The sequence below is a fragment of the Peromyscus leucopus genome, unplaced genomic scaffold, assembly GCF_004664715.2.
Source record: "Peromyscus leucopus breed LL Stock unplaced genomic scaffold, UCI_PerLeu_2.1 scaffold_244, whole genome shotgun sequence".
Classification (NCBI taxonomy): domain Eukaryota; kingdom Metazoa; phylum Chordata; class Mammalia; order Rodentia; family Cricetidae; genus Peromyscus; species Peromyscus leucopus.
Genome location: NW_023505117.1, coordinates 387,735 through 415,508, shown reverse-complemented (window position 1 = coordinate 415,508; position 27,774 = coordinate 387,735). Strand labels below are relative to the sequence as shown.

At 42.9% G+C, this 27,774-nt stretch overlaps 1 protein-coding gene across 1 annotated transcript; it reads left to right on the top strand.

Moving 5' to 3' along the window:
• Positions 1-229: 229 nt before the first annotated feature.
• LOC114693873 (ribonuclease H2 subunit B) lies at positions 230-27,738 on the top strand. The gene is made up of 9 exons (XM_028870431.2): positions 230-293; positions 1,584-1,660; positions 4,845-4,959; positions 14,536-14,600; positions 15,386-15,491; positions 16,688-16,769; positions 18,546-18,588; positions 26,040-26,120; positions 27,588-27,738. Exons 1-9 carry the CDS (start codon positions 230-232, stop codon positions 27,699-27,701), a joined length of 747 nt encoding a protein of 248 aa, XP_028726264.1. The 3' UTR covers positions 27,702-27,738.
• The last annotated feature ends 36 nt before the right edge of the window (positions 27,739-27,774 follow it).

Here is a 27,774-nt window from a genome sequence, read left to right as displayed (position 1 = left end):
GCCCTCTTTTAGCCTGCTTTCCTGTCACTGTCATAGATAAAGATACATACCTGGATTGTCCACCTCTTAGAAGAGAAGGTGTGCTGTGCCTCACAGTTGGGGGTGTTAGTCCACAGTCCCTTGGGCTGGTTGGTCTTGAGGTAGCACATCATGGTGGCACCATCTGGCCAGAACACTCACTTCCTGGCCAACAACCAAAGAGAGAGAGAGAGCAAGAGGAAAAGACTCCATGGTCCCACCCCCTCCAGGGGAGCTGATGCCCTCTGGGGCCTCTATGGGCACCTGCATCCAAAGTATGCGCGTGCGCACACACACACAAATAAAAATACTTTTTTTTTTATAGAGTGTAGTTTGTGTGGGGAGGTGGAAAGCACACGGCCCCCTACCTACCATTGCTGAGCTGTGCCCCACCCTTAGGCAGCATGCCAGAGCTCCAGCTTCTGCTGTGACACACTCTCAGCTGGTATTGGCTTGATAGCTGCAGACGTCAGGTGGAGACTGGGAAATGGAGGGAAGCAATGATTGAGATTGTTCTTTTAAAGAACAGTTTGTTTGAAATGTACTCGTTAAAAGATAGAGTAGTCGTGACTGCCATGACTACCAAGAGATTATTATTCAGTCCGGGAACTTGTTTCTCATGCCTGCAGATAATAAATACACCCTGTAAGATGAGCTCAGAGCTTCTGAGGGTTGTTTGCTGAACTTCCACTTTTCAGAGTAGTCAAATGGTATCGTAAAGTTGCCTCCTTAATTACTCGCTTACTACAAAAACGGACACAGTGCAGGCAAGGATTCTACATGTGCAGATAGGTTGCTCTAAAAATAAGCTCATGTCTGTCCTGAAACCGAAAGTAAGAGGTTGGGAGAGCAAGAGAGAAGCGCTTTTAGTTTCCTTATGAGCGCGCCTTTCCTGGTTCCAGGGTGTGGGAAGGAGGGCTTTGAGACTGAGAGGAAAGAGGCAGACCTCTGTCTGGGGGGCAGATTTCACTCAGCTGGAGTAGGACTGCCGCACTGTGTTCTCTCAGGCAGGGCATCATCTGGGGTGGTGGACAACACAGGAAGCCTTCCTCATCATTTGCATGCTCCAGAGCATGCTGGGCTTTTCCAGGGCTCCACCCTCAACCACAGGAGGTAGTGGGTTTGTAGTTTTACAGGCTGGCTGACACGCTTCCTGAGCTCTTCTCACGGTTCTCCATTCCCCCGTGCTCTGTGCTCTCCATGAGGCCTATAGAAAATGATTCCGTATTGAAATGAAAAGTCACAGGTGGTTTCCAACGTTTTAGCTCTCTTCTTTGGGGATTTGAAGCTGTGTGGAGTGCGTGCCTTTTAAGAGTCTAGACTGAAAGAAGGCAGTCAGGCATGAGGAATCTAACTCCAGGAAATGGGAGCATTTAAACCAAGGTATTTGTCGACTCCTGCATTTGCCTGATGGAAAGCACAAGCTGTCGCACAAGCTGCTGGCCCAGATGGCAGATGTCATAGGCGTGTGCAAGAATGAATGTGGGGTTTGCAGCTCTCCCTGAGAGATGGAATAACCAAGCGGTCCTCATGAGGCATACACCTCTGTTCCTTTTCATCTGCAGGGGGCTTCTCCACTTTGCAACACCCGTGGACCCTCTGTTTTCTGCTCCTTCACTACCTCATAAAGGCTGGCAAAGAGGTGAGCTTCCCACTTGGGCGACTGCAGGGGGGGCGGGAGATACCCCTTCTCCTTTTCACAGTGCGCTTCAGTCATTAAATATGTGCCCCATGAGTACCAGTGTGGGTCAGAGCACCCTGCCCTCCCCTGAGAAGCAGCACCTTAATGGTGATCAGGTTTGCTACTAGGGCACTGTGACCTCAGTGGCCTAGCTTGCCACTCTTTGTACTCAGTGGTAGCCACGCATAGCAATGAAAACTTCTTACCACTAAGTGCTTAGATGTGACTGTTAAGAATTTGGCTAGGAGATTTACCTTCTTATGTGAGTGTCTGAGAAGTAGAGAAACTGGAGTGTGCCTAGTAAACACTGGTGGGGAAGCTAGGTCTGCTTTGGACTCGAGCATCCAGAGCAAGAGCACTAATTTCTCCCAGCACTCCATCCTGGGGCTTTCCGTGATGATGTCTGGGCCTCAGTTACACAGCAGTAACTGGAATCGCACTTCCCCAACACAGAGTGGAGAGGATGGCATTCAGGATGGAGGGTCAAGTAAAAGTCTTTGCTTTACTACTTGAGCAATGATATCATCTTTTTGTTTGTTTCATTGGCTTTCTGCTTTTGTTGTTGTTTGTTTTAAATAGATTTCTTTTATGTATATGTATAAGTGACTGCACAGGTGTACAGTGTGTGTGCCTGGTACTCACAGAGGCCAGAAGAGAGCATCACGGCTCTGGGAACTGAGTTACAGGCAACTGTGAGATGCCACGTAGGGGCCCTTCTGCAAGATCAGCAAATGTTCTGGACCTCTGAGCCTTCTCTCTAGCCCACTGAGCAAGGATATATTTGTTTGTTTGTTTTTTGTTTTTCAAGACAGGGTTTCTCTGTGTAGCTTGGAGCCTGTCCTGGAACTCACTCTATAGACCAGGCTGGCTCGAACTCACAGAGATCCTCTGCCTCTGCCCAAGTGCTGGAAAAGGTGTGCCCGCCCCGCGAGCAAGATATCTTAAATGAAATTGGCAATTTAAACTGCAAGAATACTGTGTATCCGGGGTGCTTTGGTGTCTCTGCCTTAACTCTGGCAAAGGACCCCCTTTGTCCAATACCATTTCAGTTACCAGTACCATGTCAACCTGATGCAAATACAGGTAGCCTCTTAGAATTATTGTGAATATAGATTCGAGCTTGGGAACATATTAAAGGGAATTAGGAACACTCGGGGTCCACCCATCAGCTTGAAAATCCTTGAGCTCACTTTTAATGAGTTGCTTGCACTGCTTAAACCTATCTATCTCTCTTGGACTCTTACATTTGCATATAGAGTAAGCTGATTCATTTTTGTGGTCTTTAAATCAAATTCTCAAAACTTTATTTTGTAGGTTGATCGATTTTAAGTTGTAAATACTGAAAATCATAAAACTCACCCAAAGCTTTTCTTCCTACTTTCTCTTGTACACCTTCTTCTCTCCTTTTACAGTGGTTAGTGCGCTCTGCCCCTCAGCTGGCTCACTTTGCTCTTATCTGAAGGCTGCCATGAGAGCCATATTTTGGGGTACACGGCTGTTGAGACTCAGGCCTCTAAACGATAGAGATGGTTCTGGTTATTGCCAGGAAGCTGTAGGAGGATTCGGGATGAAGTTGAAAACTTGAGTGGTTCACAATGTGGTGTTTCCTAGGGTAAATTAACAGGGAGAAAGGCACTTGGCACTCACAGATTCGAGCTTGGGAACATTTTAAAGGGGAATTAGGAATACTCGGGGGTCCACCCATCAGCTTGAAAATCCACTGCCTCCCCATCTCCTGTTAAGAGCAAGACCCGGTTAGTGCTCCTCAGCCTGGCCCTCCGGGGGCCTCTAAGGCCTGTGTGGTAAATTCAAGGTGACAGATGCGGAGGAAGCAGAATGATGCTCACAGAGCCACTGCGCTTTTCTTCTTAAGTCCTGGAAGTGTAAACACATGGGTGTCTAGTATTTCTTCCTACATTTTAGATGGGGTCGTATCTAACTAGTTATTAAAATATTGTCCCCATTTTCGAATTTGACCTGTTCCTGTTAAATCACAACCTTTAACACCAACTCTTATTAACCATATTTAAAACAGATTTTTTTTTTATTTTACTTCTTTATGTACATGTGACAAAGGAAATAAGAACAATAGCCAACTTCTGTCATGACTATGGTACCATACATGTTAGTACTACTTAAAGCAACTAAATGTAAAACTCCTGGTTGAATCGTGGAAGCAAGCCTTTAAAGTAGAAACCTAAAGACTGTAACACTGGGGAGCCTCGGTTAGAGGGCCGGCGGAACATTTCAGACATTTTTTTGCCTTCTTTTAGACTAATGGAAAAATGTAACAAATTATCATGTGTACTGTGAAAGAAACAAGAGGATTCACCTTGAAAGCCAGAGAAAATCGATCAGTCACACGTCTGTCTTTAGAAATTTGGTCACAGGAACAGAGAAACAGAGGTGGGACCTGGACAGACAGTGCATCCTTCCTAAGCCTAGCTCCAAATCAGGAGAATGTCTTCATCAGTTACGCTTTCTCCCTGCCATTAGGAGAGTTAGGAGAAGGTCCATCTGAGAACGTCTGCATGGCTCACCCCTGACAGCTGTGTCAACTTGTCTGTCTGGACGTGTCTTAACCTGCCTGCCTCTCTGTACTTACGTCATGGTTGCCTTTTTCTTTATTCCCGTCTAATTTGGAAGGCTCAGCTGATGGCTCCCGGAGGAATGGATTCACTTTGAGAATTTTTCTTTTTCAAGTGGGCCTTTTTGATTTGTTTTGTTTTTTCTTCAGCCCTGGACTGGGTCTGGTCTGTCTGGGCTTGTTCTAGCCTGTGTGACAATGGGGACTTCTGCTTGTGACCTCAGCGGCTCTTTTTCATATGGAAATAACTGGACCATCTTCAGACAGTCTCCATGATCTTTTCAGTCGTGTCTCTGTGTTTTCCTGGGATTTTCTGTTTCACACAGTGACTGTATCCTTGAGGAGCTAGCTTGATGTTTGGAAGGCCCTCCTCACTAGAGGAGCTCAGGGATGGCCCTTGAACCTATCCCAGTTTAAAGGCCCTCAGTGGAATGAGGAGCTCAGATGCTAATGTAAAGATTTCCTGTAAAATGGTCCATTTTTTTCCCTCTTCTTTTTGTGTAAAATCTTATTGACTGGACTGTTTGCCACCTGACTGACTCTAGATGTTCCTTTCAGGGAAAGTATCAGCCCTTGGATCAAGTTGTAGTGGATGACATGTTTCCAGATTGCGTCTTGTTGCTGAAATTTCCCGAGCTTGAGAAGTCACTTCGGCATGTGACAGAGGAGAAAGGTATGGTGCACAAGCCTTCGGAATCAGGCTGTGGTCGTGTGGATCTGTGAGGTTCTCAACAGAGAGATCTGAGGGATGGAACATATTCTGGAGAAGCTAAGGTGCTACAGTCATCGAAATGAGAAGCAAGAGAGCCTGAGCTGGGAGATGGGGCAGAGGGAAGCAGCTGTTTTGATGTAGACCATCCGAATCTGGTGATGCAGTGGTGCTCACATGAAGGAGAGTCAAGAATGACTCTGGGCTTGAGCCTCAGCCTAGCCCAGAAGACATCCCTGATGGCATCCAGCAGATGGAATGTGGACCAGAGGAGCAGGCTGAGAGGTGAAGAGTGTAGTTATAGGTACTAGTCACGGGTGTTTTTGAAAGGAGGAAATGAGCGATGTGCATGTTGGTGCATATAGTAATGAGCTTAGTAAAGACATTTTCCTTCAAGTGTATCATGATCTTTGAGACTTCATAGAATACACTGAATAAGAGTGGAAAGGGCAGACACCCTTATCTCATTCCCAGTTTTAGAGAAATACTTTGAGGTTTCCTCATTTAGTATAATGTTGGCTGTGTCTGTCATGGTAGCCTTTGCTGTGCTGAAATACATTCCTTCTCTAGAGTTTTCTTTATTTCTCTCAGCAAAAGATCTTGGACTTGTCAAAGGCCCTTCTTCATCTATTGAGAGAATCATGTGATTTTTATTCTTGAGTCTATTTAAATGTTGTTATTAAACTTACTGATTTGCATATGTTTAACAAAGCTTGCATGGAATGACGCTAAACTTTGTCATGATGAATGATCTCTTTAATATGCTGTTGAATTTAGTGTTTTGTTGAGAATTGTTAGACCCATGCTCATTACTAGTTGGAATTTTCTTCTTTTTTTTTTTTTGTATCCCTATCAGTTTGGGTATCAGGTAATGACTTCATGAAACAAGTTTAGTAGTGTTCCTTCTCTCAATCGTATGCAATAATTTGAAGAACACTGAGGCTACTTCTTTAGCACTGCATGAGAATTCAGCAGCTAATCCTCAGGTCTGCGTTTCAGTTGGGAGACATTTTATTACTGTTTCGATTCTTGCTTATAAATAAGTTTCTTATCTGTAGATCTGTTGTTTATATTCTCTTGGTTTAATTTTTATAAGTCATATATATCTAAACATTTATTCATTTCTTTAGGATTTTTCCAATTTTCCAATATAGATTTTCAAAGTGATGATCTTTTGAATTTCATTGGTACATGTTGTCATGTCTCTTTTTAACCTCTCATTTTATTACTTTGGGTCTTTCTCTTTCTTTTAGCTAGTTGGCTTTGTCTATCTTCCTTTCAGTCAATTTTTATTTCCTTGTCCTTTATATTGTTCTTTTTTGTTAGTACTTAACTAATGTCTGCCCTGGTTTTTATTCTTTCTTTCTGTATAATGATTTGATGTTTGGTTTTTTCTTTAAAAAAAACATGAGGTACATCATTAAGTTATTTATTTAAATCTGAATGTGTTTCTTTGTTTGTTTGTTTATAATGTAGGCATTTTAGTTATAAACTTCCCTCTAACTGCTTTTATTGGATCGCACAGTTTCTGCTACATCACGTTTTCATTTTCATTTGTGAATATGTTTTGACAAGTTAGAAACACTATGTAAACTTCATATCAGTATCTAAAAAATCATCCAAGTAATTTCAGAGTTAAGGAAAAAGAAAGTGTGAGCACCAGAACATGCTGGTAAATTATGGTGGTTTAGGGTCACTGATGGTCTGACACCTGTGACAGTTCTGAAACCAAGGACATGGTGACTCCCAAGAAGCATAAGTTTACAGTGTGGGTGGTGGGGGAGCACTAACTGTTACGATCGAGAGGTCTACTAGTTCCTACTAGTTCCTATCTGGCCACATTTGGGAACCCATTTTGGGTCTGAGAGGTATATGACACCAAGATTGTAAGTCTTCTCATTAAAGGTCCCCCTGATGCTATGTATGGATGGACAGTCATCTTTACATGGTGACGTAGATGAAGTTACCCATAACCATTTTTGAATGCTAAAGTGATAAAGAATAATGACAAGTCAATTTAAGTTTTTCCAATTTATGAGTTGAAAATGCAATTAACTTTTATCCAGAATTCTGCCATTAGTGCTGTATTAAAATAATCATCTGAACCAAAACTCAGAAGCAGGATTAGTAATCTTTTGCTCACTTAAAGTCTGTCTGAGAGCAGCACACCCCCACCCACACTGCCCCATTTGGTCCAGCTGTTGTGTCTTCAGGTGCCTCTGTTGCTGTTCCCCTTACTTTTCAACATTACCTAGCACATAGACTATTACACATAAACTCAAGTTCCAAGAACCCTCAGTCTCAAATGTTTTTTGTGTTTAAATTATAGCAAAGCAGAGCAAAGTGATTCAGTTTCCACATCATCCAGAAAGAGACTATCTGGTGCCCTAAGGGTGTAGATGTAACCAACCGTCTTATTAAATAAGAAACACAGAACCAATGTAAAAGAGAAAGCCAAGAAATCAGAGCTCAGAGCTCAAATCTCACCCTTCCTCCTACGGTGGTTCCAGCTTCCCGAAAGAGAGCTATTTCCCTGTGTGTAAGTCGTTTCATAGTCATTCTGCCTTCTCATTGGTTGTAAACCCAAACGCGTGACTGCCTCATCACTGTCTGTATGTACAGCCCCCCAGGTCTTAAAGGCATATGTCTCCAATGCTGGCTGTATCCCTGAACACACAGAGATCTATGGGGTTAAAGGCATGCGCCATCACCGTCACACTCTGTCTATGGCTCTAATAGCTCTGACCCCTGGGCAACTTTATTTATTAACATACAATCAAAATCACATTTCAGTACAATTAGAATACCACCACATTTCCCCTTTTCTATTTTAATTATAAGAAAAAAAAGCAAAAGGTTTTAACTAACAAAAGAAAAACTATATACAAAAGTACAATAACTATATACAATATATACAAGTAATAAATACCTAAACAGGTATTTGACAAATCAGAGAAAATAATTCCATTATCTATCCTATTTTGGTAAATCCAAGATGTATCTAATGCACTTTCTATCCTAATTAATTTTCAACTATAACTAATTTTCAACCATAACTAACTAATTTTCAACTCCCTCAGAGACCCAAGAAGGAAATAATATTAGCTAACAAAAATAAAAACAGGAAGTGTATGCAAGCAACTTCCAAAAAATTTGTGAGTTGACAGAAACAGCCAGCTGCCTGGACAGTCACCTGAGGTTTCCGCAGTGTTTGGGGCATCATCTTCAACCTATAGCTTAGTGTATCTGACAGACGGCCTGATTATTCTTTTGCATGCTGCATTCGCATTCTCAAAGGCCAAAGATTCAATTATTGCCTTACTAGCTTCTGAATCCAAAACCATTCTCTTTACTTCTGAAGCCAGTCTTTGTAAAAAAATCTGTAAAAGATTCTTTTGGGCCTTGCATAACCTTTGTAAATGACTCAGATTTTTTTCCTGGTTCCTCAACTCTGTCCCATGCATTCAAGGCTGCCGTTCGACATAAAATTAGGGTTTGGACATCATATAAACATTGTGTTTGTACTGAAGCATATTGGCCTTCTCCAATAAGCTGATCCTGGGAAACTTGTATTCCTTTATACCTCCATTGTTTTTCTATGTTTTTAGCCTTATCCTTGAACCACGTTAGAAATTGAAGTCTCTGGCTGGGTTCCAGAACAGCTTGTGCAAGGTCCTGCCAGTCCTGTGGTACTATCCTATTATATGTTGACCAAGAGTTTAACATTTGCTTCACATATGGGAAATGCATGCCATAAGATACTATTGCCTCCTTAAACCTTTTTAAATCCAACATTTCAATTGGAGCCCAAATATTTTGTGTAGCCATTTGATCAGGCATCTGCTGTACGGTTACAGGATAAATTAAGGGTGACTGTGTGAAAATAGGCTTTCTTTCTGTAACCTTATGATCCAAACTTGAAACAACTTCGCTGTTAATTTCTTCTGTCTGAATTTTTACAGGTTTAACAAGTTTTTCTAAAGCTGTCATCCTGGCACTTAAATTGACTATGTTTTTAAACTGCAAAAGGAGGATAAGCATAGTGATAAACTGCATAATTCCAACAATACTAATCTTCTCATATAGTTGTTCCATTGTCAGACTGCCTAAAATTTCGAACAAAACCCAATTTTCTTCCAATGTACACATAAAACTCATTTTTTTTAATGTGGAAAAAATTTCTCTTTTAAATAGTTTCCTTTAAAATATCTGATATGTTATGACTTACCAAATCTGCATAAAACAGTAGAAATCAGAGGAAATTTCAAAACAGCCACCTAGTGTCCGAGGTGTAAATCCAGAGAGAGACAGAGAGAGAGACACAGAGAGAGAGACACAGAGAGAGAGACACAGAGAGAGAGTAGCTGGCTAAAGCTTAAATCCAGCCATGTGTTCCCTCTTGAGCCGAGTCAAGGCTTGGCTCTCGCTTCCTTAAGCTCCGACCATGTGCCTTGGCTTTACAGCAGGGCCCTGTTCAGCAGGCCTGAGTTGTTTGTAGCACCGGCTTTAAGCAAGCAGGCTTTAAGCAAGCAGCTCACAGTTAGTCCAGCCTGAGATCAAGCAGACCTAGACCCGGGCTAGGAAGCTGCTGCTCGACTAGGGGGCCGCTGCCCAGCCTGCCGCCTTTGTGGGAAAGCGGACCTGTCGCCAGCCAAGCGATTTTTAATGGATTCTTGTCACATTGGGCGCCAGATGTAGATGTAACCAACTGTCTTATTAAATAAGAAACACAGAACCAATGTAAAAGAGAAAGCCAAGAGATCAGAACTCAGAGCTAAAATCTCACTCTTCCTCCTACGGTGGTTCCAGCTTCCCGAAAGAGAGCTATTTCCCTGTGTGTAAGTCGTTTCATAGTCATTCTGCCTTCTCATTGGTTGTAAACCCAAACACGTGACTGCCTCGTCACTGTCTGTATGTACAGCCTCCCAGGTCTTAAAGGCATATGTCTCCAATGCTGGCTGTATCCCTGAACACACAGAGATCTATGGGGTTAAAGGCATGCGCCACCACCGTCACACTCTGTCTATGGCTCTAATAGCTCTGACCCCTGGGCAACTTTATTTATTAACATACAATCAGAATCACATTTCAGTACAATTAGAATACCACCACATAAGGGTTTGCAGTTTCCTCCTAACCAACCTTCCTGTAATGAACAGTAGTCTGTAAATTTGACAGAAAGTTGAAAACCAAAACCTTTGAAACTGGAGAGGGAAAAGATGCCTGAAGACCTTGCATGACTCTTTCTTCCAAAACAAACCCTCCAACAGAATACACCAGAGTGGGTCCACACCGCTGGTCTCACTCCTACAAGGGTGTGCACAGACACAGTGCACTGTCCATGGGCATGGTTCCCATAAAGATCTGTAGGAAATGTCCAGTTCTGCATTTACACCTGGCTATGAGAGCCTGACAAATGTAAACACATGACATCACTTTTATATACTGTGTATATACTTTATAAATCTTTACAGTAATTCTTGTCACTGTTATAACCTGAGGCTCAAAGAGCTTAACTAATGTGACCAGCATTACAAAGAGTGTAGAGACAGGATTTGAATACATCTGATAATGGTTCTTGCCTTCCTTCCTACAGCCATGTAATACTCCATGATACTCTACTAGAATCTTTAGATGTTGTATTACCTCTCAATAATCACCTTTTATGTAGAAAAAAAAGAGTTAGAGGAGGTAGCCAGAGAGAGTGAGGATGGCTTCAGGAGCAGACACTTCTGACCTACAGAGAGCTCCGAGGGTTTTTAGGCATTGTATAGCTTCCAGGTCATCTTCAGTGATTGTGTTAAATAGTGGCTGCTTATTCAAGTTTGAATTCCTCTATTCTAAATTAGTGTTTGGTTCTGTTTTCTGGTCTTTATCTAGTCAGGTCCCCCATCTCATGAGTATCAGCCCTAGATGCAGGTTTCAGTGTCTGCGGTGCTAAAGATCAGGTTGAGTCCAGTGGGTACATAAGAACCTTCTCTGCTGCTTTCTCCCTGATGGAAAATCACAGCCGCAGTCCCTTTTCAAGTAGCCTGTGCCCTAACTGCATTGCCAAGGGGAAATGCTCTGATCTAGTTACTGACTCGGGGTCTCAGCATGTTCTTGGGCAAAGAGGATCACAGTTAGTGGAGAAGACACAGGAACGGACTAATAGCAGGTCATGAACTTGGCTTGACTGAGACACTTTTCATAGTACAAGCAGAGCTGCTCTGTACTGGGCATATAACTAACAGGCAGGTATGGGAAACTGACTAGTGCAGTTGCCAAGATTCTAAGTGAGGAGGAGGGGAAAGGTTCTGCAGGCTTCTTGATCATGGGAACCTTGAGAAAGTAGAAATGAAAATGTGCCCTAGGCAATTTGTTCAGCAAGTCTTTGGGGGGAAATTCAGGTTTGCACACTAATTACCCAATTACCTAACATGTTATTTAATCATAAAACTACTTTTTTTAATCTTTATTTTGTAAACTCAATCTTTCCAGATGCTTGAGGCAGTTTCAGATGCACCAAATGCATGAAGGGAACAAACCCTTATACCATATGCACATATTGTCTAGCTCACTGATTCACAAGTATTAACTTTAGGATGTACATGCATGAGGTGTTTTGTTGTTGTTGTTGTTTTTTAGGGTTTTTTTTTTGAGATTTTCATATGCATGTACTATGTTTACATCATCTCCACCCCAACCTCTCCACTTCCAACTCCTTCTGTGTCCCCCGCTCCTCAAGTTCATGATCTGTGAGGGACCAGCCCCACCTTTTTCAGTGTTCCTATGAAGAGGACAGAGGAAAGGGATAAGGAACTTGTAGATAAAATAATAGGCCTGCCAATGAGAGGAAAGACAGAAACACAAGATAGTTTTGGGAGGACCTTGGTCAATACCAATGGCCAGAACTTTATTCAAAGGGGCTTTTTATACCAATGCCAAGGGGTGAGTCAAAAGACCTCTTCCTGTTAGGTATAGCAAATGTAGACCTTTCCAAACACCTGGTACCCAGGCCTGTGGTCCAATCATCCTCTTCTGCAGTCCTGCTGGGTAAAGCAAGCTCAGATCTCACTAGGAAACTTCTGTGGCTACCACAATGACCTCTTCTTCTTTAATTATTATGGATATATATATACACACACATATATATGTGTGTGTGTGTACATACATATGTATATGTACACATGTGTTTACATAAACGACTATAACCTGTTGAGGCATTTGGTGGTGCTCATATGTATATGTGTTGAGGACTAATGACTTGAGATTGGATAGCCCATCAGGGGACTTGTACGTAGCGTGGATTGATTCTCTCCGAACAGCTGTTCATTGCCTGCAGCTCTTTTATCTTTATGGGACCTTAAGTGATTTCCCCATCTGTGCTGGAATGTCAACTAGTGGTGTCACTGTTCAGGTCATGTTTAGGCAGCCATACTAAGATTTCCTGGGTGCAGTTCCCTATCACAGATAGAAGACATTTTGCACGGATGTCCTGGTCCTCTGACTGTTACAGTCCTCCCACCCTCTTCCAGGATGGTCCCTTCGGTATAGGGTTATAATGTAGCTGTATCAATTGAGAATGGCAACCCTGGGTTCTCCCATTGTGCTGTAAGCCTATATTTAAGACCTCTTCCCTCCTTCAATAAATAGCATTCGGCATTAAATAAATTTAAAAAAAATAAAATAAAATAAAGAAATGCTGGCGCAGGGAGACCTTACTCTGGATCCACAGCTGGGGATGGAATGCTTCTGTTCTGTTTACTAGTACTTTGGGCAGTTTACTTAATGTCACTCTGATGGGGGATCCATTTAGGATTGCTAAAATCGCTGGGCATTGAAGAGCTTATTAAAGCTCCTGCTGTTAGTGTTCATAAATGCTTTGTCATTTTTGTTTGTTTGTTTTTTGGTGGGTTTTTTGTGTGTGTGTGTGTGTGACTGTGTATATGTGATTGTGTCTGTGTGATTGTGTGTGTGTGTCAGACAGTGTATTATAATTTGGGTGTATTACCTCCTCTTATGCTCACAGCCGTCCCTTAGGTTATCCCCTCTTTTATGTTGGAGGGAGCAGGTTCCGAGAGTGAGGTCACATCCCAAGGTGAGCTGGGTGTATGTAACTCCGACAGGCAGCTCAGTCTGACTCCATCCAAGATGGGCAGGAGAGCCTAGCTCAAGGGGCTCAGGAAGTGGGGTTCTTGTAGGAAATTTGGAGATTGGGGCAAAAGAAGTGAGCAGAAGAGGTGAATCTTTCAGGAATGACTTGAGCACTGAGGGTTTTTTTTTTTTTTTTTAAGTCTCAGGTAGTGAGTGAGTTTCTAACAAGTTGCTAAATTGTGCCTTCATTGAGTGGCTGAGTGCTCATAGTGTCTGACTTGTGTGCAGGGTGAGAAGTGGCCTCTGGGGAGTGCAGTCCAGTCTAACACCTTGTACTGCAGTGGACCGTGTGCCCAGGCCGTCCTGGCCCTAGAAGAGCAGGAGTTCTTAGACACGTGACAGAATGTCCTTCTGTAGGGCGACCACTCCCCCCTGTCCTGCTGCATCTGGCCCTGCATGTCATCAGCCACATGCTACCCAGGGGAGGAGATACCTGGAGACTGAGACTCGGGAGTCATTTAATAGACTTCCATAAACTACTCTAGAAAAGCACTTTCCATTTCCCAAGGCCAGAGGGAGGGGAACTCCTTCTGTGTGGCTCCCGTGGAGTCTACCTGGCCAGAGGCTTTCCAGTGCTCATGACCATGACTCCTGCAGGGCTGCAGAGAAGGCCAGGCGGGAGGGAGAAGAGAGCCCGGTAGTGAAGGCGTTACACAGGAGGTCCTGGTGTCATTACAGTGTGGAAAGCCAGGTGCATCATGAAGAGATTAGCTAGCTAGCCTTTACAAGAGGCGCACTCTATCCCTGTCAGGGAGCACACTGAGGTCACCAGGAAGCGAAGTCCTCCTGAACGAGCAAGGGTGACACTGGTAATACATCAAGGGACAGATCGATCTGGTCCTCCAGGCTTCACCAGTCCCGGCAGGGCAAGTGTTGAGTAGATGCTAAGATGTTTTCCCCTGAGTGTATACAGAGAATTCCCAGCTGCCTGCTTCACTGTGACGCCCACTCCAAACCTGGGATTTCCCTTTTTATTGAAGAAGGACCTGTTTTATTGAAAACATTGGAGTGAGTGAGTTGTTCAGAAAAAACAAGATTGCTTAGCATGTTAGTTGATAGAGTTTTAAAAAAATGTTTTCTTCTGAGTTTTTGTATGAGTAAAAGAATTCCTAAATGTCTGCTCATTTAGTGGTGGTTGACGTCTGAGGCACCCAAACTCTGCTTGGGATATTTATTCATTCATTCATTCATTCATTCATTCATTCTTTTATTTATTTATTTATTTATTTTTTACTGTCTCAAGCATATTCTCAGGTTTCTATCATGAGACTTTTGAATAATACAAACTACTGTGAAGTGGCTTGAAGTCACTCTTTGTGTATGTAGTTTGTGTTATAAGTTCGTGGCTTTTGTTAGTTTAATTCATTATACTGAGCTTCTTACTTTTCTCTTAATTCAATGCAGAAGTCAACAGCAAGAAGTACTACAAGTACAGCACAGAGAAGACGCTGAAGTGGCTGGTGAAAAAGGTGTGTGAAAAAGGCCTTGAGACTAGACAGTAAGACCAGATGCACGGCCATCCCGAACATCCAGGAAAGTGCCTGTAGAGACCCCAGGTTAAACAGAACCTAGTTTTCTTTTGATTGCATGGTCCTGTGCCTGAATGCCAGGAGCTCTCGTGGTTGGATGTTGTTCACATAACCGGGAGGGCCGATTAACTCGAGAGTCTTTTCTCTCCATTCCCACAGCACCTCCCACCATGTCGTGGGGTCTCCGAAGCCCCCCGGTTGAGATCCGTCAGTACTGTGGCTCCACCTCTCTTTAACTGGCTCGTTTTCTGACAACTGGGGTCTCAGTCATTGTTCTGTTGCTGTAAAGAGACGTGGCCAAGGCAACTCTTCTAAAAGAATGTATTCAACTGGGGTCTCGCTTACAGTTTCAGAGGTTTAGTTCATTATCATCCTGGCGGGGAGCATGGCACTGGAGCAGTAGCTGAGAGATACACCCTGATCTGTAGGTAGAGAAGCAGGGCCTGGCCTGGCCTGGGCTTCTGAAACCTCACTTCCTCTATCAAGGCCACACCTACCCCAACAAGGCCAGGCCTCCAAATCCTTTCAAAGAGTCCCACTCCTGGGTGACTAAGTGTTCAAATATATGATCCTGTGGAGGTCATTCTTATTCAAGCCACCACAGCTAGCAAAGATAGTTCTAGGTGCTTAAATATTTCCTGGCTATCAGGTGGGCCAAAAGGCATCTGGAGAGTCATAGCATTACAAAGTTAAGTTCAAAGTATATCCTTGCATTTACCTCCTAGGTCAACCAAACTGTGGCAGCGTTGAAAGCCAATAATGTCACTGTGGGAGCCCGGGTACAGTCATCTGCATATTTCTCTGGTGATCAGTTTTCCAGGGACAAGGAAGGTAAGCAAAGGGTTGCCACAGAATTAAACCTCTTGTCTGCTGTCTGAGGGCTTCAAACTGTAGAAGCTTCCTGTTCTCCTGTGTGGGCAGGTGTTCCCCTGAGCTCAGACACTGATGGTGTCCAGCCTTAAGGGTGCCGGTCATTAATTGTGGCTTGAATCATTTGTCTGGTGAATAGTATTTTACACTCATGGTGACAGTGACTCTGAAGACTCTTGCTACCCTTTAGGGAGCGTTTGTAATATGACAGGTGTACCAGAGATGTCATAAGAGGCAAGGCTGTGCCAAATTCCTGGCTAGCAAATAGTGAAGCCAGGGGAATGCTGACGGAGGCCCTCAGCTAGACTACATGCCCTTCAGTCTTGGCCTGACCATCGTCCTGCCCCAGAGCCCCTGGGGGAGGTTGCTCTTTACAGTCCAGTATCTCACATCTCCTGAGAGAACTCTTGGTGTTCTGTCGGTGGAAATCAGTTCACTTTGCAAAAGAAATTGTTTTGGTTTGCATTTCCATCTTTTCTCCCTTCCCTTCCTACCTTCCATCCATTCTGAGAACTGAACCTCCAGTCTCGAGCACACCAGGCAGACTCTGCCGCTACTCCTCAGCACGACGTAGTGTGGTTGGCGCTGAACACCATTACCGTGTGTGTGTGTGTGTGTGTGTGTGTGTGTGTGTGTGTGTGTGTGTGATGTTTGCATTCTTACAAAGCAAATACCTAGGAGAGACAAATCATGGAAATGATTTTACTTATTTTTTTTTTATTTCTTTGAAGTGAGCATACTCATCCCTGTTCAGTAATTAGCTTTCTTCTTTTCTGAAGCAGGCTTGCAAAAAAGTAGCCATATAAAAGAGATGCAAATAGTTCTTGCTGTTACAGCTAGGTTGTGGTTTTATTTGTATTTGAGGCTTCAACTAAGAAAGCTGGCCTGAGTCTTTATTTGTAAAGGGTATTTTAGGGCCATTTCATATGCAGTCACACCTGTGGCAGCATCCCCTATTACATCTCATCCACTGTATTTCTCTTGTCTGATGGGTGGGTCTTAGTGTCCTTGTTTTTACCAATGCAGAAACTGAAACTAGAGTTTAAGTGAATTTCCAAAGCCACCTAGAGCAATAATTTGAATTGGGTCAGTTTGATTCAAACCACTACAGTTATTAGTAATAATTTTTTGTTCATTCCCTGTTCTGTTTCTTTTAGAAGATTATGTTCGCTATGCCCATGGTCTGATCTCTGATTACATCCCTAAAGAATTAAGTGATGACCTATCAAAGTCCTTGAAGTAAGTGTTGTTCATCTCCAGGCTGATTCACAAGCTCCTTCGTGCTCCCTTCTGACGGGTCCTCGATGGCATGGCATGTCAGGTTGTTAGGAGATGTTGTTATCTTTGGGCTGCATCACACACTGTGACCAGGAAAGGACTTTTAATAGACATTAAGTAGAATGATTTGATTTTGTAGAAACTGCTTGTAGGTACTTAAGTTTGGGTTAAAATTATAGCTTTGTGAAGTTTTAGAGGATAACGTGTGTTAAATTTTTATCCCTACGGCAGTTTAATCTGGTCCTTTGTGGTCATTTTAGGAGAGAGATGGGAAGTGAAAAGCAGATGGTAATAGTTTTTAAGAAGTACGTGTAGCCGGGCGGTGGTGGCGCACTCCTTTAATCCCAGCAGAGCCAGGCGGATGTCTGTGAGTTCGAGGCAGCCTGGCTACCAAGTGAGTTCCAGGAAAGGCGCAAGCTACACAGAGAAACCCTGTCTCGGAAAAAAAAAAAAAAAAAGAAAGTACGTGTGACAGTTCTATAGGATGCCTCCTTCACTGTTAAAATCTCCACCCAGTACCTGCAGCCCAGTGCTGAGTGCTCGGATCACTGCAGACTGTCCTGAAGGGCAGCAAGATACTTGGTCTTCAAGACGGCCTTCCTGTGTAAAGACTTTAATGTATTTAAAGATTTTCTTTTTCTTGTTAATTTTCAAGATATTAGGAGTTGGTATTCAAGTTTCATGTGTGTGATGATTTAATAGCTTTTCCTGATCCTGATTAAACCCTTTTTCTTCTTTATTGTGAAATAAGTGATAATATAGTTGTTCCTTACAGCAAATTCCATAGGTCCTACTGTCCTAGTCTGCCTTCTGTTACTGAGATAGAACACTAACCAAAAACAGCCTGGGGAAGGAAGGGATTATTTTGACCTACAAGTTGCAGTCCATCTTCAAGGGAAATCTGGGCAGGAACCTGAGGCGTGGTAATAAAGAGACGTGGCTCATTAGCTTGCTTTCTTATACAGCCTGGGCCACCCTCTGGGGATGGTGCTGCACACAGCGGGCAGGGACCTCCTTCCCTCATCAGTCAAGACAGTACCTCAGAGACAGACCCACAGGCCATTCTTCAGTTGAGGTTCCCTCTTTCTGGTGATTCTAGGTTGTGTCAAGTTGACAATAAATCTACCTAGCACACCTACTTCAAAAAATTGAAGTAGAAGCTGGTTCCTTTACTAGTTAAGGTGTGGAAAGCTTGCTTTTACCAAGAGTCTCTCTGCTTGATGTTTCTTTGGATTCCCATGCTGCTTGTATTGATAAAGGCCTTTGTTTCCTATCTGTTACTTGTGCTGACTTTTTCTTTACATTAAAATTTGGGTTAAATATTTTGGGTGGAGATATTGCAAACCAAACTACTCTTTGATAGAGAACGATAACATTCATGTGACTTTTCCCCAACAGTTGAAGTACTTTTCACTTTTAAATGAATGCTAGCATTGTCATTTATGAAGAAACAAACAAACAAAAATACTCCTCTACCAAAAGGCAATGACGGAGGTGAACGTGAAGCAAGTCACTTCCACAAATGGGTTCTAGCTGTGTCTTTTTGCTTAGACATCACTAGTGTAAGGACATAAGAGGCAAGATGTCATTCATTCAGTGAAACTGCCTTCTTCACTGAGGTGAGCTGGACAGTATGTGAAGGTCAGGTCTCTCCAGACAAGACTCACTACAGCTTCTCTGTTGTCTATGAGACGTGAGACATACCCTAACAATGATTCTTATTTTTAACTTCCTTAGGCTTCCAGAACCTCCAGCTTTCATCTCAAACCCTCCATCGAAGGTAAGAAACTGTGATCAAGGTGTCCTTGGGGACTTAGAAAACTACTGTACCTATTAACCATCACTTCAGCCTTTCTATTCTATTTTAAAGAGTAAAAAAAAAAAATCTATCTTGCATGACTTGGTACAACTTGAACTCTGATTGTATGACTGTTTTCATTTGTAGATTTTTCCTGGATGGTGTAAAGCAAGTTTATTTTAGCAAAGACTCTTCTGTTAGCATACATGGTCAGGGCTAGAGAGCTGACTCAGCAGCTTTGAGAGCTTGCTCCTTCTGCAGAGAACCAGAGTTGGTTCCAGCACCCATGATAGGTGGTATACAACCACCTATATAACTCCAACTCCAGGGCACCAGGGGACTTGATGCCTTCTTTGTCCTCAGTGGGCACCTGCACACACCTTTTCATACGCACATACACATAAATAAAAATAAATCTTTATAGAAATATAATTAAAATTTTCCCCCTTGAGATAGGGTCTCACTATGTGGCTCAGGCTGGCCTTGAACTTAGTCCTTCTGCCTGTCTCCCAAGTCTGGGATTACAGATGTCTGCAGCCATGCTGGCTGAAATCTTCTTGCATTGACTACCTATAACTGGAAGTCATTTTACCAAATTAAATTGTCACTGGCACAAAGGGATACAGAGCTTGACTTTTCTAACACAAAGTACTTTGAAGAAAGGATGACTTGGGCTTTCCTGAATTTGAAAAGCATATTTATATATGACTGTCATCTGTTAATAGGGATCCTTTGTGTGTTTGTGTTCATGTGTATATAAGGGTATATGTGTGCACACACATGTCCACATATGTGGGTTCACTTGAGCACATATACCTGTGAAGGATAGGAGACAGCCTCAGATACCATTCTTCAGGAAACATCATCTACCTTGTTTTCCTATTGTCTCTCACTGGTCTAGAGCCCACCAAGGAGGGCCAGACGGGCCATAAATCCAAGGGATCTGCCTGTCTCTGTCTCCCAGTTTAGGATTATAAGCATGCGCCACTACATCTACTTTGTTATGTGGGTTCTGGATGTCAAACTCCAGTTCTCTTATTAGCATGACAAGCTTTCATCTCCCCAGCCTTTTTGGAATGCCTTTCCCTCTTCAGAATAGTCTCAGGATTACCACCCTGAACTCCTCTACAGCTTGTGTTAATTTGCCAGATTCAGATGGAGAAGCCAGTGTTAGCTATACCTAGTCACAGCTGTAGCCTGCCTCACAGTTCTGGCCAAATATTAGATCCCTATGTGTTACTCCAAGATGAGAATAAGCATGCACCTTGATTGTTCCAAGCAATGGTTCTCCACCTTCCTAATGTTACGACCCTTTAATACAATTCCTCGTGTTGTGATGACCCCCAACCAGAAAATTATTTTGTTGCTACTTCATAACTGCAATTTTGACTATTATGAATCATAATGTAAATGTCTGATATGCAGGATATCTGATTTTCGACCCCCCCAAGGGGTCACAACCCACAAGTTGAGAACTACTGGTCTAGGTGTCACCCAGAGACTTTTTTTACTCCCATAAAGGATAGGCAGAGATCTACAAAAGTCTGCTCTACCAGATACTTTCCGTTCAGGTTAACCTTTAGCAGTAACTACAAAGGACAGAGAGAAAATACTTGCTCTGCTTTAACAAAGATGGTAGGAGCTCTGAGAATGTTTGTGGATTTCTCTTTTTCAAAAAAAATTAAGTGTATTTCTTTTCCTCAAGTCTGTCTTCCTTGGTAACTCAGAGATCATCTATGGATTAGTCTAAACTCATTCTTTGAAAGTTTTTGTATTTTTTTAAAACAAGATTTATTTATTTTTATTTTATATGTGGGTATTTAGCTCCATGTGTGTTCGTGTAACACATGTGCAGTGCCTGCAGAGTCCAGAGTTACAGATGGTTGTGAGCTGCCATTTGGGTGCTGGGTACTGAATGGAATTTCTCTCCGAGAGCAGCCGGTGCTCTTAACTGCTGATTCATCTTTCCAGCCAGTTTTCACCATTGATACTTTCTGGAATAAAGTATTTCTTCTTTTTCTTTCCTCTTTTTTTTAATTTTTTTTTTCTTTTTGTTGTTGTTGTTTTGAGACAGGATTTCATTGTAGCCTTGGCTGGCCTGGAACTCACAGAGGCCTACCTGCCTCTGCCTCCAAGTACTGGTATTAAAGGTATGCACCACCACACCTGATATTTCTTCCTTTATTTTTAAAATGTTTTCATTTTGTTTTTCCACTTATTTGTTTTTGAAGCAACATCCCTATGTACAGCTAAGGCTGACCAGGAACGCATAGCCCTCCGGCCTCCACCTGCAAAGTACTGAGATTACAGCAATGTCCTATCATACCTGTCTGTCAGGTCCTTACCCTACTGCTACTACTCTGTTGAATCACTATCCTTTTATTTTTATATATGTATACATAATTTTTTAGTCTTCAGGAATTTCATATATCTACATAGTGTGTTTTGACCATACCAAGTAATATATTTTCTTTAGTTTATCCTTCTTCATTCCAGTTTTTCTGTTTTTTTTTATTTTAATTTCCAAAATTTAAGTAATTTGTGGTTTTGTCATTTTTTATTTAGAACCAAGGTCAATAATTTTTCTGTAAAGGCCAGACAGTGACCTTAGAGTCAACAATGATAAAACTGAAACAGTGACTTTAGACCAGTGATTTTCAACCTTCCTAATGCCGTGACCATTTAATACAATTCCTCATATTGTAGTGACCCTCAATCATAAAAATTATTTTCGTTGCTACTTTCATAACTGTAGTTTTCCTACTGTCATAAATTGTAATGTAAATGTGTTTTTAGTGGTTTTAGGCAACCCTCTGAAAAGATCCTTTGACTACCAAAGGTGTCAACCCACATGTTGAGAACCACTGCTTTAGACTGTGACAAGACTGAAGCAGTGACTGTAGACTGAAGCACACAGTGACTGTGGACTGTAGCACACAGTGACTGTAGACTGTAGCACACAGTGACTGTGGACTGTAGCACACAGTGACTATAGACTGAAGCAGATAGTATGTGGGAGCCACAGAGGTTTGCTAGTGAGATCTGAGCTTGCTTTACCCAGCTGGGCTGCATAAGGGGATGGATTGACCATGTGTGTGGTTACCAGGTATTTGGAAGAAGCTGCACTTGGCTGTGCTTGGGGCAAGTCTTTTGCTCCACCCTTGGCGTTTCTATAAAAAGCCCTTTATAGGAGACAGAAGGGGCCAGTGGATAAGGATCCAGGCCCTCCCAAGACTATCCTGTGTTTCTGTCTTTCTCCCTCTATATTTCTATCTAAATCTCTTATCCTTCACTCCTCAAAAGTACCCAGGTAAAGGTGGGGGCTGGTCCTCCACAAATGGCACCCGAACAAGGACAGGGACTTGGTGAAAGGAGAGAGGGGGCATCACGGGTGTAAGGCAGGCCAATAAGGAATTGAATAATAAAGGCTATGGTATTTTATTCTTGGGAGTGGAAGTTAGGTGGCGGAATCTGAAGTTGAAAAAGTGAAGCTACAGCGTATATTTCTTTCCATCAAGGTTTCTTTCTTTTTCTCTCTCCCTTAATTTCTATCTATAGGAAAATAGTGTAAGAAGAAAATAGTGTTTAGAATAAGAGTAGAATGTAGGAATGTAGTTTAAGAAAAAAAAATTAGGATAAAATAAGCACAAGACAGAGGAACTTTGTCCTTGAATCTCCAATTATGGGGCTATGAATGCAAAAATCCTGGGGGAAAATCAGAGAAAAGATTTATTAAAGATGAGAAAAACAGGCAGAAAAAGATTCCCGTGGAAGCTTTTGGCCTATGAACAGCTTAGCTTTAAGTCTGAATGGCATAGGAAAGAATTTTCCCTGATGTAGACATGGACAAAACAAAATTCTCTGCTCCACCAGCAAATACCATTACAATACTGCACAATCAAAATTAGTTTCCATTTGACCATAAAATCAAAGTTTAGAGAACAGAAACTTTGGGAAAAACTTAGAAATCTCTCTCTAAAAAACAAAGCTTTTCAGGTCTTTACTTCTCAAATTTTTTTCTCTTTCTGTAAAGGCATAAATTAGATTCACCTAGAAATAACTTCAGTATGGGAAAATCACTTGTAATAGCTCTAGAAAAAAACAAAAAACTTCTTGAAATATGGCAAAACTCTCTGCTAGTTTTGTCTTTTCTTCAAGCCAGTATTAGAAAAACAGCAGCCAGAATCCCCTGTGGCTAGAGCCTAGCCACAGTACAGGTGGAGAGCCAGAGAGCCCAGCGGGGGCCGCTTCCTCCCGCAGTGGTGCGGGACCTGAGGATGGGCTGCTGGCCTGGAGGAAGCAGTGAAGCTGAGTCTCCTTCAGCATCAGGGACTCTGCATCTGGGGAAAGGAGAAAAGGAGATAAGTCAGTACAAGACAGAGATCTATCCAGGAGGGAATCTCTCTGAAAAGGCTGGAAAGTACTTTCATTTTCTTTCACTGACCCAGTATAAGGGTATAAGGCGGGAGACAAGTGCCGCCCTAGTGGGGGGGTGGCAAACGGATGCAACCCACCCCAGGGAGAGTGTCGGTGAAGAGAGGTACACCTGTCAAACACTAATGCAGATGTCCTAAAGAAAGGTTAGGGAGAACAAAAACCTCCTGTGGCCAAAAAAAAAAAAAAAAAAAGAAAAAAGCTCATTTTGATTTTCAATAGGAAAACAAATCATGTAAACAGAAAAGGAGTGCTTCCTACCTGAAAGGCAGCATGGGAAACGTAGTCCGTAATGTAGTTGTTTGCCTCCTACTCCTACTCCATGTGTCTGTCCTAGGATTCTGGTGTTCAGAGAGCATGCTGTACTGGATGATATAGTATTGTTTAAACAGCTGAAGCTAGGTGTTAATCCCACCTTTAATTAGCACCTTTAATCACAGTACTCAGAAGCAGAGGCAGGCAGATCTTTGAGTTTGAGGTCAGCCCTGTCTACAGAGTGAGTTCCAGGATAGCCAGAGCTACACAGAGAAATTCTGTCTTGAAAAACAACAACAATAACAACAACAACAACAAAAAATTATTTAAACAGCACTCACTAAGCCATATGTTCTCATCACCTGGACTCAGACTGCTTCAAAGAGAAGTTTCTTTGATCAAGGCTAAGGACAGCACTAATTGTGAGTCACCTCTGACCTGTTCTTCGCTTCTGCAACTTCTGCCAGATCTCCGAGCACCTGGGCACACTCCCTGAGTCCATGGAGAAATACTTGCCTTAGAGAGGGACACAAACATCCTCATGATTTCATGTTCAGCCTTCATTTTGCCAGCTGTCAGCTCTGCTGTCCTGGCTGAAGGCCTGTCTAGATCATGTGCCCTCCACACCATATCTTGATGGGAAGGTGTATTCTTTTGTTTGTTTTATCTTTTGACAGTCTCATTCAATGTTTCTAGCTGGACTGTAACTCACTCTGTAGCCCAGGTTGACCTTGAACTCATGGCAGTCCACTTGCCTCAGCCTCCTAGGTGCCAGGATTGCGGATGTGTGCCCCCACACTGGCATGCATCCATTTACTTTGTGCTGGTAGGTCGTTGTTGTATAGAAAGCCAGCCTTTGCTGTTGACGATTCCTTTGCTAGAGATTGCTCCGTGGCCAAGAACATCTTCCTCTCTCTGTTTCTCCTGGCAAGGAATTTCAGAAATCCCGTGTCTTTATCTTGTGTGCTGGGGGCTGGGAGCCACAGCTCTGCCAGTTCTTTGTCCAGCAAATGCAGAGTATGAAAGAGGAAGCAGGGATGAGTCTGCATTCCCAAGGGCACTGGTGCTGACATGTATGCGCCTGGTATTCCCATGAAGAGTTTAAAAAGGTCTGTGCAAATCCACATTGTGATCACCCTGCAATCTGCCCTCTGCATGGCACAAGGCCATCCACTCAGCTCTGATTTATCTGAGAAGACTGGTGGGACTTCCCTTCCATATTATGATCACCTGATATTAAGTGCACAGAATTCTCACATGCATAGGTGGTGTTGGTTGGTCTTTGGTCTTTTGGGGGGTCCAGCTCTCAAATAAATCACTCACGGAGGCTTATTCTTACTTATAGATGTCCAGCCTTAGCTTGGCTTGTTTCTGCCAGCTTTCCTTAACTTAACTTATCCCATCTACCTTTGCCTCTGGGCTTTACCCGTTCGTTCTCTTACTTCTGTAAATCTTACTCCGTAGCTTACTGTGTAGCGGGTGGCTGGCCCCCGGAGTCCCTCTCTTTCTCTGGCTGTTTTCTTCCTTCCAGATTTCTCCTCTATATATTCTCTCTGCCTGCCAGCTCCACCACCTATCTCCTGCCTCGCTATTGGCCGTACAGTTCTTTATTAGACCATCAGGCATTTTAGACAGGCACAGTAACACAACTTCACAGAGTTAAAACAAATGCAACATAAACAAAAGTAACACACTTTAAAATAATATTCTACAACACATAGGTGCAAAGGGATCTTGTGAATAGTGAAAATATGTGAAGGTTTGACTTAGCTGCACTGAGCCTAAATGGACACAGAATGTGTGTGAAGACTTGAGATTAACACACATACACACACACACACACACACACACACACACACACACACTCATTTTTTTTTTTTTTTTTTAGAAGATCATTTTAAAAAAAGAGAGATGAGGCAGGGACAGCATGGCTCAGGGGATAAAGATGTTTGCTGTCAGTCCTGAGTTTCTGAGTTTGGTCTCTGGGATCTATCCAGTAAAAGCAGAGAGCCAAGCTTTTCAAGTTGTCCTTTCTCTTCCACATGTACACTGTGGCGTGCACATACACACACACACACACACACACACACACACAACACACACACACACACGTAAATAAATGTACTTTAGTTTTTTATTATTATCATTAATTTTACTTTATTTTGAGATCTGACTCCACATTCTCTGCTTCCACCTGGAGTGTTTGGTTGGGTTCTCTGTTCTCGGGCTGCTTGCTGTGCGGGTTTTGTGTGGATGAATGGGGAAGCTGAGTGGAAGAGAAAAGGCAAGGCTCCCACTGTGCCAAGTCGGTGGTCACAGAATAATGCTGCCTGTGTTCAGTAGTGGACAGTAGAGCAGGCCCGGGGCTGGGCGGCATGGACCACCTGGCAGCAGGAAGGGGATTTTTTGACTCCAACTTCTAGGCCTTTCATTGGGCCCCTCCCCTGTCCCTGCAGCCTGTAACCCCTGGAAGTCCACAATGCCTGCTGCATAAAACGTGGGTTTATGTCACTGAAGGGCTGAGAGGGCCGAGCCGTGTACCTATTCATTTGTGGCCCATCACCACCTTGGCTGCTTCCTGGAGGAGACAAATGGCTTCGTCCCTGAGGTTCTTGTCCAAATGTAAAAGTTTGTAAAGTGTGAACCTGTTGGAGTCCTCTGGGTCCCCAGGGTGTATTTGTTTGTTTTTTAACGGATGGTGAGAGGATGGTGTCTGACGCTGCTTCGCTGCTCTAACATTGCAGAAACTAAAGTCATCAGATGAGCCTGTAGAAGCAAAAGAAGATTACACTAAGTTTAACACTAAAGACTTGAAGACTGGCAAGGTATGTGTGCCCAGGTGTACTGGCACGCTGTACAGGCCCAGTGGCCTCACATTTCCAAGCTTGGTTGCACTATAGGCTACACTTATAGTTTTCACCAGGAAAAATGGTTAACTTGCATTTCTAGCATCATAATTCATTCACAGTCGTTCAGATAGTGAATGTGTTAAATTAATACATTTTGCAAATCCAAGAAAAGCGTTGGGTATACAGAAAGGGTTTGAATTTTGCTGTGTGTCATAGTGATGGATGAAAGGGCAGTAGTTTCTCCATGAATTGTTTTTCAATCCTATTGCCAAGAAGGTTCCCAGAAATTATAGTAAATAACAAATGTACCAGTTCCACCATTCAGCATTCACCCTGCAGGTGTCTGCTGAGTAAACCTTTCTTGCTGGGTTTATTTTATGCCTACATCCTGAGTAACAGGCTGCATTCATTACCTAGGTCTCTGCTCTGCCCTCTCGTTTAGCATTATGAGAGTGCGTGGCATTAAACCTCCCTTGCCACACTGGTCCTGGCACACAGTCATGTGGTTGGGAAAGGCCATTCACTTCCCCATGGTTACACCCACCATGGCACTGAAGAGAGTCAGTGACAGGGACCAGATAGAAATGTCCAGGGCAGAGTGTGGAGTCAGCTCTCTGGAAAGCACTTCCCTTTTGTCACCTCACTGGGACAGCTAGGCGGCAGCCTGGAGTACACTGTCTTGCAGGCCATCTTTTTGAATATGACAGCTCTGCCCTTGGTTTTCTGTAGAGCACAAACAAAATCAGATTGGGGAATTGTTCATCATTGGGTGAAGAACACAGGCTGTAATTCCCCCAACAGTCGCCACCATCGCCTCCTGTAGCCAGAGTTTTCCTGCCTTTCCCACAGTCAGGACAAATCTTTGTCACCCGCCAGTCCCACCATTTGACCCAACCAAGTAAACACAGAGACTTATATTGCTTACAAACTGTATGGCCGTGGCATTCTTGCTAACTGTTCTTATATCTTAAATTAATCCATTTTTATAAATCTATACTTTGCCACATGGCTCATGGCTTACCAGCATCTTCACATGCTGCTTGTCATGGCGGCAGCTGGTAGTGTCTCCCTCTACCTTCCTGTTCTCCTCAATTCTCCTCTCTGTTAGTCCCAACTATACTTCCTGCCTAGCCACTGGCCAATCAGTGTTTTATTTATTGACCAATCAGAGCAACACATTTGCCATACAGAACATCCCACAGCAGCCTCCATTGTCTGTATCATTACATTTAACGCACCCTCAAAATGATCCCCAGAGGGAACCATCCTTGGAGCATTCCAACTCCTCAGAGTGGGGCAGGTTTTTCTTTAGAAGTCTGGGTCCTGAGTAGATAGCAGACTTATTTCCACTCCAGGACATGTCCCCACTGAAAGACTCAGGCTTATGTAACTTGCGTGTGTGATGATTTACAAATATTGCAAATCTCTCTTTGTTTTTAACAGAAAAATAGCAAAATGACTGCAGCTCAGAAGGCTTTGGCTAAAGTTGACAAGAGTGGAATGAAAAGTATTGATGCTTTTTTTGGTGCAAAAAATAAAAAAGCTGGAAAGATTTGAAGCGTTGAAAATAAAATCTAATGGTGCAGAAAAAGAAGGTTGCCTCTTGCTTGCTCTGTCTCTCCTCTTGCCA

Bases quoted from the DNA above. Each gene is read 5' to 3' on its own strand.
- LOC114693873 (XM_028870431.2), top strand. From the start codon at position 230: ATGGTCCCACCCCCTCCAGGGGAGCTGATGCCCTCTGGGGCCTCTATG. The intron at 294-1,583 runs GTATGCGCGTGC...TTTCATCTGCAG, and splicing joins TATGGGCACCTGCATCCAAA to GGGGCTTCTCCACTTTGCAA. The intron at 26,121-27,587 runs GTATGTGTGCCC...TGTTTTTAACAG, and splicing joins AAGACTTGAAGACTGGCAAG to AAAAATAGCAAAATGACTGC.